General features: G+C 41.6%; 1 protein-coding gene across 4 annotated transcripts; it reads right to left on the reverse strand.

The window, feature by feature from the left end:
- Positions 1-1,876: 1,876 nt before the first annotated feature.
- Positions 1,877-11,162, reverse strand: LOC135527411 (Y-box-binding protein 1-like). 4 transcript variants are annotated; one of them, XM_064955945.1, is made up of 8 exons: positions 10,892-11,162; positions 6,682-6,745; positions 6,370-6,403; positions 6,134-6,223; positions 5,558-5,833; positions 4,159-4,244; positions 2,854-3,134; positions 1,877-2,216 (listed from the first exon to the last, which is right to left on the reverse strand). In XM_064955945.1, exons 1-7 carry the CDS (start codon positions 10,998-11,000, stop codon positions 2,888-2,890), a joined length of 906 nt encoding a protein of 301 aa, XP_064812017.1. In that variant the 5' UTR covers positions 11,001-11,162; the 3' UTR covers positions 1,877-2,216; positions 2,854-2,887. The 4 variants fall into 4 exon arrangements, with proteins under 4 accessions (XP_064812017.1, XP_064812016.1, XP_064812015.1 ...); XM_064955944.1 differs by having other exon boundaries at positions 4,147-4,244; XM_064955943.1 differs by having other exon boundaries at positions 5,495-5,833.
- Positions 11,163-15,025: the final 3,863 nt, after the last annotated feature.

The following is a 15,025-nucleotide window of genomic DNA, read 5'->3' on the forward strand; positions in this document are numbered from 1 at the left end:
TTCTGTATTTTGCAGAATTGCTCCCAAGAACAACTGAAAACCATGCATCAACATTCTGTATTTTACAGCATTACTCTCAAGAACAACTGAAAACCATGCATCAACATTCTGTATTTTGCAGCATTACTCCCAAGAACAACTGGAAACCATGCATCAACATTAAGTATTTTACAGCATTACTCCCAAGAACAACTGGAAACCATGCATCAACATTCTGTATTTTACAGCATTACTCCCAAGAACAACTGAAAACCCATGCATCAACATTCTGTATTTTACAGCATTACTCCCAAGAACAACTGAAAACCCATGCATCAACATTCTGTATTTTACAGCATTACTCCCAAGAACAACTGGAAACAAGACGGCGCCGTTCACTGTGGCTATGGCCGGGGTGTGCGGCTAAGGAACTTTATCAAGCAAACTAGTAACTAATTTAGTAATCCAGCCATTTACATACCAGCATTCATTACAACAAAATATATATTCTACATATACTAGCTAAATATAACAAACTCCCTTGGCCTAATCAGATTTACAACATTAGCGACACATAGGCCTAAATTACTTGCACTGCGGTCTCTGAGTCTCCAACATAGCTGCATAGCCAATCACAGACCAGCCCTCTGTGTTAGCTAGCAGATCAACTTTATGATTAAGTAATAGTATTTCAAAAGAATCAACCTTGTTAACGTGGACCGAAGGGCATCAAGTCCAGGATTATCGGCGAGCAGAAGCCGAGTGCAGCCATTTAGGGTCGGTTTGCAGCGGATATGGAAGTTCCTTCTCACCATCTTCAATTGTGATGTTGTTGAATCAAACTGACTGTACACAGATTTAATGAGAGGAGCTAAAATTAGCATATTAAAGAATGTGTTAAGTTAGCGTGTGTATATGTATATTTAGCAGCTGTGGGGCGTTAATTTGATGTGCGCAGTACTGCTTACAGCCGTTTATTTAGCATGTTAATTAATTTAGCATGTAATTTCGATGTTAATTTAACACCTGCATCTGTTTACTTTACACACGTAGCATTAAAAAGATTGCATTTTGACCACATGCTTTAAGACCCTAAACGGTGTTCCAGGTAGCTACATCGAGTAACGATGTATTAATCTCAATGTCTGTGGACACAAACTCCGTACATGTCTGTGTTGCAGCTCGAGAATCGGGATGCTAGTTTCACTCTGGATTTATTTTTTATTAAAATGTTAAAATAAAACTTAATCAGGCCCTATTCATTTCTGCATATTTTTAACTCAGATCTCATACATGGACAGAGAATTGCGTAGTTAGTATGCAAAATGTGTGCATGTTGGAAGGTCTGGGACTATTAGATGCAATCTACCTTGATTGCAGTGAGGGATGATAATTGTCCATCTTTTGGCTATTTAGATAACATAATCAGCATCTCAGTTTCCAAGCTTTTCTGAACTGCAGCACACCTGGATCTGATAAACATAATATTTCCTACAGCATGTTAACAATGCTCAGAATGAGCATTCCAAAAGTTGTGTGTACATATAGTTGAGATGAGTTCTTTCTGGAACCCAGATGGAACCCCAACGTTAATATCATTAGAATTTCTATAGCACATTTTCATGTCAGTTATGGGCCAATTGGATCATGCGAGTGACAAATAGATGAATATTCAAACTTAACTACAATTTTATACCAAACCAATAAGTCCCTCTGTAAATCAGTGAAGGAATAGTATTTCTGTAGTTAATTGGACAGTTTATTGCCATGTATCTGGAATGAAGAAAATATTAGTGGGGTCTTGGGGTGAAAGAACACATTGTAATACACCAGCCAATTTATGTCAATACCACGGTGATTAAATTTAGCAGGCGCAAAAAAACAGTTGAGTCGCCAGTTCTTCTTTGACTTTTATTTGAGCTTGCATTTTGTTCAAATTCATGTTTGAATACATAAAAAGTTTTAAAAATGTCAAACTGACCAGATATCAAATTACTTTTCTTTTAAAAACCATTGTGTAAAAACTTAGGACCGATTTAGAAAAAAAAACGTCTTCCGTTTCTTCAACTTTTTTTATAGCTGTCACGTAAAAATAATGGAACAAAACAGGTCTGCATAGATTCTGCAGGCAAATCGGTGGTAATCCGGTCAAATGCATGGTACAAGCTTAAGACGATCGTCAAGTCAAATCTGTTTCTTATTGCTCAGATCTTTGATGTTTCTTCTTGATGACATTACTGTAGAGAGGAAAAGAGAGATTGTTAGAAGATACAGTAGAGGGATTTGACCAGTCAACTCAGACTGTGCAGCAGCATCAAGACAGGCAGGAGGACCAACAGGCCTGCAGTCAGTCAGGCAGCCACAGATGCTAGCTTTAGAACTCAAGAGTGAACTGGCCCGAGACACTACACCAAGGCCTACTGCCATCTGATGGACTTTTCCCACTGATATGTTGTAAATTGGGGGTCTCAAACTGGGGATATTCGGGCCAGATGCATCCTGCAAGCAGATTTAATGCGGCCCGTGGTAGAAAATGTAGATTGTATATTGCGAAGTGCTGTGAATGACTACAGCTAATCAACTGATCATACAATGCATATTGAGGACTCAACCAAACCCTATTTAACCAGGTTTCTGGGATAAGTTATCATTTGGCCAAATTCCAAGTTGTTTGATATTTTTTTTTTTTTACATTAACCATGAATAAGCCAGCACAGACCACTATGAACAAAAACTAAGCTTGACTCTATGAAATACAATCCAGCACGTTTTCTAACAAGGAAAGAAATCATTGTTTACCCATATCCCAGAAATAAGGTATGCAGATTTGATTAGAGCACCAAATAGCAATATTGGTGTGTGTTGGGGACCCACCCGGACGATGGTAGAGATGGTATGCCGGTAGTTTCTACTCAGCCACGCCCTGCTCGGCTGCGGGAGCGGACGTTTTCTCAAGGGATGGTTCGCCGTCGGCCTTGGCCTCCTTGCCATCCAGGGGCTTGCCACCGGTCTGTGGGCGTCTGCGGCGGTAGTTGAAGTTTCGGCGGTAGCGGCGCTGGCGGGGCTCCTGGTTCTCGCCGTCACCACCCTGGTTCTCCTTGTTTTCCCCCTCGCCGTCCCGTACCGGTCTGGGACGGGGTGGACCACCACCTCTGCTGTAGGACGGTACACACACTTTAACACCTGAGTAGTCGTAAAAACAGCCCCTGGCACCCATACAACTTCAAATTATGACAGCGAATTCCATTTAAAAGATCTTACCGAAATTCCAACTCAGAAACATCGAGTCAAATTTCAGATAACCTAAATTGAAATGGAATTGACCCAAACCCCAGGGTTTGCAGATTTGATGGAATTGGAGGTGTCCAAAAGCAATTATGGGGATTTGATCCACCCAGCCTTCTAATGAGCTTAGGGGTGGTTGTGCATCACATGCCTGTCATGTGTATGAACCTGTGTGTGCCCTAAACTACTTCTGATCAAGTACCAATTTAAATACCATGCCCCCCATACAAGCTCATCGGTGCCTACCAGAAGAGAGTAAAAGCAGTGCCATAAAAACAACCACAGGTTTGATGGGCCATAACACAGCCAAAATAGGAACAGGAATAACCTGGGAAAGTAATGGGCCATATACAGGGTGGTTGAGGGGGAATGAGAGTAGAGGTTAACTATGTATATGCTGAGATCAGAGGTATTTATGCTCTCGCCATTATTATTGTCAGAGAAGAGACATTACAAACTCATCACTTCAACAGCATTGATATTCATAGATTGTTTAGTTCAGAATTTATTCAAGATAATAGTCCATAGATAGTTTGGCCAATTCGCCATGTTCACACATTTCATAATACTTCCACTAATAAAAACAATCAGGACTAAAGAGACATGAAGTCGTTGTCATTTCTGAAGGAGTACCCATAGAGTACATTTAAATGCAAAGTAAAAATATACTTTCGGAAAGCAGTTGCCATTCAATGTTAGGCTGCAATAAGGGGAACATGCAGTCAGCAAACTGCCCAACGGTAACGTCGCAGATAGATTCCGAATCACGTACCTGTGTGACAAATTCACCTAAACTTTAGTTGACAGACAAATTAGATATGGTTTTCTGCTGTTATATAACCCCTTTTTGCAGCCTTATGTCAATGAACTCAACACGCAAACCTTGGTCTGAACCTTGGTCTGAAGCCTCTGTAGTAGTTCTGCCTCATTGGTTTGTTGTTCTGGTCTGGACCGCCCTGGTTCTCGTCGCCTTCTCCACCCTAAAAACAAACAAGAGTTAGTCACACACATTCAATCACTGACTCAATAACCTAGATCCAGGTCTGAAACTCACCTTTTGGATAGAACGAGTCTTGAAAAACAGGAAAAGATATACTTTGATGAAGGTCAACTGACCGTAAGTTTAGTTACTATTAAAATAAATGCGCAGGTGTGCAGATACCTTTTCCTGTTTTGCATTTTGCCTCCAGCACCTACAGTAATTACCAGCCACTGATTCAGTGAGGAAATCAGTGACTGGTTTCTTCAAATTCATTATTTGTCTGTCTGCAGCCAACTTCAGGTGCTGTCAGTATATTATATGAACCTACGTGTTTTCCACTAGCACCAACTACTCATTTTTCAGCCGGACACTTTTCCCACGTAAATGATCAAAGCTACTAATTAGCTAGTCATAAAATAATTCTGCTGGGCCCTCTTCTGTTAGAATGAACATAATTCATCTTCTAGCGATCTATTGATAGGACAGGCGTCTGTCAGTCACAAAATCAGCGATGACAGGGAAACAATGCTGGTTTGCCAGTCCGTCCCACCTCTCATTACCTGGGTGTGTTGTGTGCGCTGTGGTTGCAGCCACATTTCTTTACACGGAGGGTGAGAGCATGAATTTGCACATCCCATATGTGGTAATGATGAGTCGAAATCCAATTAGCCCATTGTTTTCTGGCACATACATATCCTTTCGCATGCAAGGTCCGACATTAAAGATGGCCCAGGAAGAGTAAAAACATGTGCCAGCCCAGTGGATCTTGTCGGTAACTTTTCAGCGCATTTTTGCATTCCAGTTCAACATTTACCTGCTAAAATGGCTTAACCCTGGGGGACAAGCCACTCCAGACCCCAGACCAGGAGAGCCTAGCTGGCTTCTTTTTCAATTTGGTTGGCTGACTGTGGAAAACATAGCTATATATAGATTGAAGCATTGCGCAGGTGGCAATCAGCAGTAGGTGTAACATCTTGGGTTTGTGTGAAAGTTTGATAGACCTATTTTGGTCAACCTGAGGTTTGATTTTGGTCTGTTGACCAGTGGTTTGGAGCCAACTAAGTACCGTCAATATATAGACCTCTATGTAGACCTCTTTTGGTCAACCTGTATTGGTCTGTTGACGAATACACGTGAGGTTTTGATTTGTCCGGCCATAACCAATTGTGGAACGCATGTTTGACGAGAGTGTGTATGACATCACTGGAACGGGGCCGGACTGCTTCAGGAGTGCCTGTGACAGCGTACCTCAGTCATCTCTCCGCGAGGTGCGTTGGTGTACGGGGGCCGACGGCCGTAGCGTCTACGTACAAAGTATGGGGGGTAGCGCCGTCTCCCAGGGAAGGAGGGCCTGCGCTGCTGGGTCTGCATCTCTCCCTCTGGGGCACTCTCGGCGCCCTCACGGCTCTTGCGGGGGGGCCTCTCTCCTTCGCCCTCACCGTCGCTCTGGTAGTTGTCTGGGTATTCACCATCACGGGCTGGGCCCCTCCTGCGGGGGTACCGCCTATAGCGGTTCCGGTCAGCGGCATACTTGCTCCCCTGGACTGGGACACCCGCTGGGCCGGTGACATTGGCTGCCTCTGCTCCCTGGGAAGAGATACATACATAACCACTGGGGTGTACACTACCCTTCTGGAGTATGAAGTTGTTTTAGCTGTGTATCGTTGCATGATATTGTGTTGACTGGTCAAATCCACAATTGGGCACATTAGAATCACCGATAATCATAACTTTGAGGTACGTGAAGTTAAAGTGTAGATTTGGTTGCCTTAAATATTGCTAAACATATTAAACAAGTCGTATGAAATAATTTGTGAGCCTGCAAGAGTGGTGCCAATGACAGTTAATATTAAAGCTCTTTGTTGTGTAAATAAAAGTTGTAACTACCTTCTCCCCTTCAACCACATCAAACTCCACAATTTCTCCATCTCCAACACTGCGAAGGTATTTCCTTGGGTTGTTTTTCTTTATGGCAGTCTAAAAAAAAAAAATTTTTTTTAAAAATGTATAGAACATTTCATTACAAACTTGCCTTTGTGGTGCCAACTACATTCCAATAACTGGAAAAGGTTCCATGTTGGGCAATAAATGACTTGACCATTGGAGAACTGGGGAGTTTTTACCTGGTGGACAAAGACGTCATCTTTTGTGTCATTCCTTGTGGGTGAAGGGAGAAAAAGGTGTAGTTAAATATCGGACAATAAAAGCCGTTGGATTAAAAATGTCTATTGTAACATTGAGGCTAACAGATTTTAACAGAACTGGCTTAATTCAGCATTCATTGAGTCTTTACACAAGATCATGCCGTGGCCAGCCAAATACACTTCCCAGCTTTGTAAGCAAATCCAAGCCATATTAGGATTGGGAATGTTCCCTCACAAACACCCTCATTATATTAGTGTCTTTAGGAGAAGCCCGGGAGTGGGGCAACTTGCCTGTTGATGAAACCGTAGCCATTTCTGACGTTGAACCATTTGACTGTACCCAAGACCTTAGTTGCTGAAAAAGAAAAATACGTACACACAATTTAGGTGTGATTCACTTGTTTTTAATCGCCTATATGTTTTTGCATTCAAATTAATAACGTGGCACCCCCACAAAATTACATGCACATAAGCAGTTTCTCATTGACATATTGCACATCAAAGGGGGGAAATTGTGAAGTGCACTTCAAGTGGGTAATCTAATGGCAAGACTGATTAAGACCACAGACAAGGACCAGAGAAGATACTAGGGTAGCAAGCTATAATTATCCCCCAACTGTTGGGCTTTTTATAGATTCTGATGCTAAACCCTTGGTGTTTGCTTCCACCTGCCATGGCATGGTCCTATGCATATCAACATTACAGTGGCGCAACTTTCACTGGGGACAGGGTGGTCATGACCCCCATTCTGAAATTTAATTTTGTCCCTCCTAGTTTTATCATTGCACTGTAATAAATAAAAATGGCAGCAGTGTGCTTGAGGACCATGCGGACACCTCAGAGTGGTCGGGTAGGCTGTTGGGAGGTTAGCCGGCTGGATTTAGGACCTGTCCGAGCAGGCTAACAGGCTGTTTGAAGGCAAAGCTTATGAAAGACTGTTCAAGCCTTTGGTGCAGGCCAGAGGCAGCTGCTGTCAGTGTGTGTTGCAATCTTTCGACAAATTGTAAAAGCAGAGCAGAAACTGGCTACTCTTTAGTTGACTGATGTAGCTGGCAAGGTAACTGCTAAACAGAAGAAAGTGTTTATTCCCAGTGCAGAGCTGGTAGTGTAACAGATGTAACATTAGCTAATTTTTCATCTCGACTGGGGTGAATGAATTAGCCAGCTAGTAGCTACCACAACCAGCTCTAGCTATTGGTCAGATCGTAATAATAGCCACTGCATATCGATATCCAACAGCTTTTTGAATGAAATGTTTTGTAGCCTTTGTTTTGTCCCGTTTCAACAGAAGTAAATTAACTTGGCTAGCTTTCGCCAGTTGATGTACCATTCGAGTTGGCTAGCGTTACCGATTTGTTTTGCTTCACACCAGACCTGAATCAAACGATGAAATCAGCAGCCAAACGATTGAAGGTCAATGGTTTGACGTTTTCAGTGCAATGTGAATTATAATTAGAGTCGGTATAGCATTGTAACGTGAAACATCAGTCAGTTTCCCTAACTAATTCCATACTTTTCACACTGACAGTAATAAACAGCTCTAGGGGCTTTACTGTCATCGTACAGTCAGTACACAACATTATGCTCATCAAGTTAATAGGATCAGATGGTGACAGGGGTCCCAGCAGGGTCAAACAGCCAGGAAAGACCAGCTACAGAGCTCAGGTGAATCTTGCAGTATATTCATATCGGTGAATGATACAAAGTTCCATCTTGAGTTGATGGGTAGACCTACAGTAGCTACAGGACAGCAGTTTAAAGAAACAGTCTGGGACATGGGAATAACGGTAATTGCAACTATTGAACAATTGATTTTATTCTTGGTTAATATAATGTAGAAATGGACACAGAGGTCATTCATCGTCATCCCTCATCTTCGGAGGATCAGATGGTGACAGGATTTCAGCAGGGTCAAGCATCCAGGAAAAAAAAAAAGTCTGAGAGCAGAGGTAAGTTCTTGCAGATAACACCTCTCTGTGCAGTAAGATGAACAAGCCAGATGCATCAAAGATTTAAATAGTTTCAAGGGGGGGAAACCTGGTAGAAGCTGTTGATGAATTGATACAGATGTTTGAATGCCAAGTCGTGTTCATATATGCTCAGACAAATTGCTGCCGTGTAAAACCACCCATAGAAAGTCATATGCCAGCGAATCAATAACATGGAATCAAAAGTCAGTCAATTAACAAAAGGGGTCCATTTGCATATGTTATGGTCTTGTGAAGGCTGGCCGAATTCTGGCAAAGAGTAAGTTCTTTTGTCTCAGCATGTCTACAGATTCTCCCTTCTCCCAGTTTTTGTTTGCTTGGAAATGTTGACACTGGAGACTTCTCACAAGAAACTATAACCATTAATTGGAAGGTTTGTTATCCTTCAACAATGTCACAAAGGATGGACAAAACGTCAATGTAGGTGTCACTATATTTGATTACAAGATGAAGGATATATTGTGGGGGGCGCTGCAGGGTGGTGGACCCCTTGGGACAGGACGACCCAGCTCTACAGTGTGCAAATAACAATGCCTCTACAGTGTACTATTAGAGATCAATTATATGGAGGATGTGCTGTTTGTGTGTAAATGTATGTTATTTTTGGTTTATATTACTTCTTTCCAAACATTACTCTTAGGAATAGATTTGTTTTTTTTTTTAAAGATGGGAAGGAAATTGGAAAGGAGAGTTGTGTTATTGACTAGACTGGCGGGGGTCAGGCGTGCAGGTGGATGGCTAAAACCGAAGTTGCACCTCTGCATCATTAGCTCCAAAAACATGTTATGAGACCAGAACATAACAGTACTAGCCTAGACATTCAATGTGGCCTACCAGCATTCCACCAAACTGATCAGAACGAGTGCCTGCCCTAGAGGTAGCGTAGCTTGCTAATGTCGTGTGTAAGCTGGACTGTTAATTATTTTCCAAGCGGAACTGTCTGGGCATCATTTATGAATACTAGGTAACGAGCTAGACAACCATTTACCCAGTTCAAAAGAGCAAGTCTTGAATCTTCGCACGTGGCGTCGCGCCCCATGATGATAGCTTGCTATTTTGCTAGCTAACGTTAGCATATTATATTTGGTCTCAACCGTGTGGTTGGACATGAGCCAGGATGTCGTTCATAACATCAAATTAATACTCATGTGCAGAGGTAGAAATAAGAGTGTTGGGTACGGTTTCATGCATAATAAAAGTACAATTGTCTGCCAAAGCGAGACAAAAGACATTCGTAGAATCCGAATATCAAGGCGGACATTTTGGGGGTCCCTATAGCCATCACCTCGACCGAACGGAAAGCTAGCTAGCTGACTAGCTTAGCCATCTGCAATTTTACACGAAATAATCATTTGGGGGCTATGCTTCTTCGTCATGCACTTGGTTATATAGTTATCGAACGTTAGCAATGTATTAGCGAGCTATTTAGCATGATCGCTAGCAAGCAAGTTAATCAGTATGTCCCATAGCTGCGAACAAAGGGATACGAACGCAATCGAGCCTCTGCAGGCAGTCAGTCATGGGCATCAATGAATTGTTTGTTACAAGTCCGTCCCTATCATAACTTTAGAAAATAAAATGCAAGCAAAACTGTCGTATACACTACCAATGTATTGAAAACAGTGTTCTTTATGTGTAACCAGTGCGTTACGGAACCGGGAACCAAGGCCAATATCCACTACTGTTTTGACAGGCTAACGTTAGCTGCTGGCTAAATCACTGCTAGATGCAGGAGACTGCGGACAAGAAGGTCCGTCTAACGTTGGTTATAATTTCAACATGTGCCAACCCACATGCATTTCAGTATTAATTAACGTTTGCAAAGCTCTAACCTTGTCTCACGGGTCAGGTGTGTGGTCAGACTGAGGATGCTTTACCAGTGAGGCTAGGTAAAGGTGAAATAAAGAGGTAGAAACCAGTGGGGCTAGGTAAAGGTGAAATTTAAAAAAAGGTAGAAACCAGTGGGGCTAGGTAAAGGTGAAATAAAAAAAAGAGTAGAAACCAGTGGGGCTAGGTAAAGGTGAAATAAAAAAAAAAGGGTAGAAACCAGTGGGGCTAGGTAAAGGTGAAATAAAAAAAAGGGTAGAAACCAGTGGGGCTAGGTAAAGGTGAAATAAAACAAGGTAGAAAACTGTTGTAGACCTACTGACATTTGAAGTGGCGAATGTACCGTTACAGTTAAGACGAACTACCAACGATATCTAACGTTAAACGGTTTCAAACTAGCCATCATGCTAGCAAACTAAGGGAACGGAACACTATTCAGCGGTTGCTAACTAACTAGTTAGCCAATAACAATATTACCTAGATTTAGGCAGCTAGTTAGGTAACTAACGTTACCTGTTTTAGTAAATCAGTTGACGTTGTGAACTAGCTAACGAAGTGAACTAGCTAACGAACATAGTTTATAGCTAATCCAATTGTAGGTAAATTAGTAAGCGTTTTGTGAGTAACGTTACCGTGCCAATAAACCCACATTTGCATTGAATGGATCACCTGGCCAGCTTGCTTACCGATGACCTTCTTATCCCCCGCGGAAACGGCGGCTGCCGCCGGGCTGGATGGGCTCTCCGCGTCGACGACAGCAGGCTCCGGCGGTTGTGTCTCGGCCTCGCTGCTCATGTTTTCTGGTTGGTTATGGCTTTTGCCGGCGGTGGCTCTCTAGTGTGTTTCCCGGTTCTAGATGGTAACCTGGGCCGGCGGTGGTAGGGGCTGCTGCCTTCGGGCTCTCAACTTTCCTCTCCGCTCCCGTTGCCGATCGAACTGGGAGGAATGACAAACAACGCAAAGGAATATCCCTATCCATAGTCCCTCCCACTCTGTAATATAATTGGTCGAATTCTCTCCTCTCCATAACCGTCACGAATAATTTTCGTTACTATTGGTTATATTGGTTGCCAGTTATTTAAAAAAATACTCCGTGAAAATTGGTGGAAGAGAAATGTCGAAAACCAATACCGACTACACGACAGAGCCACACAGACGATCACGACACATTGTAGCTAGCTAACCCATTTTGTTACATTGTACAGTACACCTAGATTATGGAGGACCAGAACTGCCGTAATTAGAATTAAATTCATTAATAAATTCACACAAATAGATACATATATTAATATATGCATATAAATGTATACATAAATGCATAGCCGGATGAATGATTGCATACAAATATATTAATATTTAAATAATTAATCCCACTTTTATTTTATTCATATATATAATCTCCCGATTTGTGTATTTCTTCCTCCAATAATGATAATGAGGGGGTGTCAAGCAAAGGTATGTGGGTGGTGTCTAACACACCATTGGTTGATCAATTCCACAGCGCGTTGATCGATTGCATTTGCCTGGGCTGCGTTCGGTATGACAAAGTGTCCAAAGCTTTTTAGTCATGTTTCACAATAATATATAATTAATTAACATTTTGTTGCTCTGCTGCACGTGCACAATAAAAACTCACGGCACATTTTCCTTGCTTGACGTAGAAACAGTTTTGGATCACTGTACCAGGTCTGTGTTACACGTCGTATAGTTTTCAACCTAGAAGAAGACCAAGAGACGAGAGAAGACAAGAAGGAGTCTACTGGAGGTCTAAAGTATATGAACGTCTCATGTAAAGCGTGAATACATTGTATTAATGTATGTCACACAGGTCTCAACTAAAATATATATATCCCAGACAGAATTGAAGAATGGGACAAGTAAAGTGAATATAAGTCAGTAATTGTGTCCATAGCAGTTTTTATGAATTTGAGTGGTTACATACAATACATGTTGACTGAATGGCTTTACTTCCAGGTAAGGCCCTCGCTTCTGGTACCACTGAATGCCACGGTCATCAGGCAGGCAGCTTAAAGAAATGTCACCATCCAGGCCCATGTCATAGCATGCAGTTGTCTGATAGGGAGATGACATGCATTATGTACTTTTCATCACCAGAGCCGTGTTAGCATTTACTGCATGTTGCTGAACAATTCAACCCTTTTGTTAGTGTCATTGATATATTAAAATTCACATACAATATTCAGTTCATAAGCATTGACTAACACCGCTATGGCAGGGGTAGGCAACCCTGGACCTGGAGTGGTGCAGGCACTTTGTGTTTTGATTTAACCCACCTGGAAGACCAGGTGTGTTGATTTTAGGCAATCACTGAACTGATCAATTAGCCCAGTTGGTCAGGGCTGCTTTCAGTGCATGAAAACGTAATAGAACTTTAAATGGAACTGAAACGGTGCTGTACTGAACAACTAGTTGAGAAACAGGGAGGGGTTGGGTTGTGGGTTCAAAAGGGACCTTAAATACATAACTCATTGATTCAAGCCACACCCCCACAAACAGAGCAAATTCATATCTGTTCAATACCATACAAAAATATTTTGGGAAGAGGGGTGCCTACCCCTGCACTAGGGACCTGTGGTGTAAGGACTGCTGTGTAACAGTGTTCTTCCAGGGACCATATTCACAAAGCATCTCAGTGAAGGCATAATGTATCCTAATATCAGGGGGATATGGGCCCTGGCCTATCAGCATGCTTGCCTGTCAGCAATGCCACCGCACTTGAAATGCAACAAAAACATAAGTAAGAATTAGCTTAGTAACTTAGTTAATGAAACACTAATGTAAATGTGCACAAGCCCCCTAATCAGCGAAATTATATGAAAACAGCCTATTTGCAGTCACATTTGGGCCATTTAGCAGCTAGCTGACCCAAGTAGCAGCTAGCTGACCCAAGTTTTCAATGCATGCCTCCACATGGAAAAGCAGGTAATCTGGAGAACTGTAATTTTCAGTATCGGCCAGCACTGTATGAGAAGCGAACCACTAAGATTAGCCACAATAGTGAAATTTGCAGTTCGCCTTCAAAATGAAGGTCTCGCACTGAAACGGACACAGTGGAATCATGACATATTTGCACTAGATAATGGTCAATAAGTTTGGAATGTTATATACATTCAACAAAATACAAACATTTGAAAAAAAGGACACATCAGTTGAAATCGCACTGTGGATGTATTACACTTCATAACTGCATTGGGGGCTGTCTTGTTTTGCACACTTTGTACCAAATAATACAATGCAGTACTACAGGATATTTCTTAACATAGCTCTTTATTAGCTAGCTATAAATGGCATGTTCACGTATCGCCAACCAGGATCAAACTGCCCATGACCTTACCATTTGGGTGGTCTTAACCAATCATAACACATATGGTGGTAAAATGCATCCAATTACAATTCAGTATATTTACACATATGAATATTACAGGGGCATACTTATATTTTACGGTACAGCCTTACCTATGGATTGTGGATCAATGAAATGGGGTATCGGCCATTGCAGTGACACCCACAGAACACAGCTGTGAAGAGTTTTCACATTAGCGTCGTAGCTCATATTGCATGACTTTGACTCACCTCACTATTTAGACTTGTGCTTGTATGAACATTCATATTGTAATGTACAGCCTAACCCCATATCATGGACCCAAGATTCATAGGTATCAGCTTACTCGGTTACCTACTCGGTGACACCCACAGAACATAATTGTGAAGTGTACATAAATATTCCCATTGTAGCTCATTTTGCAGGACTTTGACTGTGGGAAATCTCCTCCCCAGTCAGTCTCTTGTGAATATTGAACATTCATACTGCAATGTGCAGCACAGTGGAGGTCGGTGCCGTTTAAGATGAGGGAGGATGAGAAAATATTTTATGAGCGTTGCTTTATTTCTATTACAGCATATTTGATGACTCATTCATGTTCCATTCACCCAGCTCAATGTAACATCAATAGGTTTTGCTACCACTTGAATTTTGAATTTTCCCTATACCAATCATGAGTTTTCTACAACCTAGCCAGTGGTGATTTTAGCATGTATATCTTGGTGTGGCAAAAAAAACATTTTTTTAGATGCATGCCAGTAAAGCCACAACACTAAACAATGATGTCGATTAAGGCAACCCCATGCACCTCTCTGATTCAGAGGAGTTGGGTTAAATGCGGAAGACACATTTCAGTTGAAGGCATTCAGTTGTACAACTGACTAGGTATCCCCCTTTTCCTTACATTAACAGCACTATAACGGTGACAAACAGTGCCAACAAACTGTTAGGGCCTACATATTAGAGGTTGACCGATTAATCGTAATGGCCGAATAATTAGGGCCGATTTCAAGTTTTCATAACAATCGGAAATCTGTATTTTTGGGCGCCGATTTCCGATTCTTTTTTAAATTTAATTTTTTTAAATATATTTGTTTTATACCTTTTATTTAACAAGGCAAGTCAGTTAATAACAATTTCTTATTTTCAATGACTGCCTAGGAACTGTGGGTTAACTTCCTTGTTCAGGGGCAGAACGACAGATTTTCACATTGTCAGTTCAGGGGTTCCAATCTTGCAACCGCACAGTTAACTAGTCCAACTCTCTAACCATTGCACTCCACGAGTAATCTGCCTATTATGCAAATGCAGTAGAAGCCAAGGTAAATTGCTAGCTAGCATTAAACTTATCTTATAAAAAACAATCAATCATAATCACTAGTTATAACTACTAATCCAGTTTAGCAGGCAATATTAACCAGGTGAAATTGTGTCATTTCTCTTACGTTCATTGCACCCAGAGTCAGGGTATATGCAA

This window comes from Oncorhynchus masou, chromosome 33 (assembly GCF_036934945.1).
Source record: "Oncorhynchus masou masou isolate Uvic2021 chromosome 33, UVic_Omas_1.1, whole genome shotgun sequence".
Lineage (NCBI taxonomy): Eukaryota > Metazoa > Chordata > Actinopteri > Salmoniformes > Salmonidae > Oncorhynchus > Oncorhynchus masou.

Coding starts and splice junctions, on each gene's coding strand:
- LOC135527411 (XM_064955942.1), bottom strand. CDS start 11,000: ATGAGCAGCGAGGCCGAGACACAACCGCCGGAGCCTGCTGTCGTCGAC. Junction 6,404..6,681: donor GGCTACGGTTTCATCAACAG/GCAAGTTGCCCC, acceptor TTCACCCACAAG/GAATGACACAAAAGATGACG. Junction 4,245..5,494: donor CTCGCGGAGAGATGACTGAG/GTACGCTGTCAC, acceptor GTTTGTTTTTAG/GGTGGAGAAGGCGACGAGAA.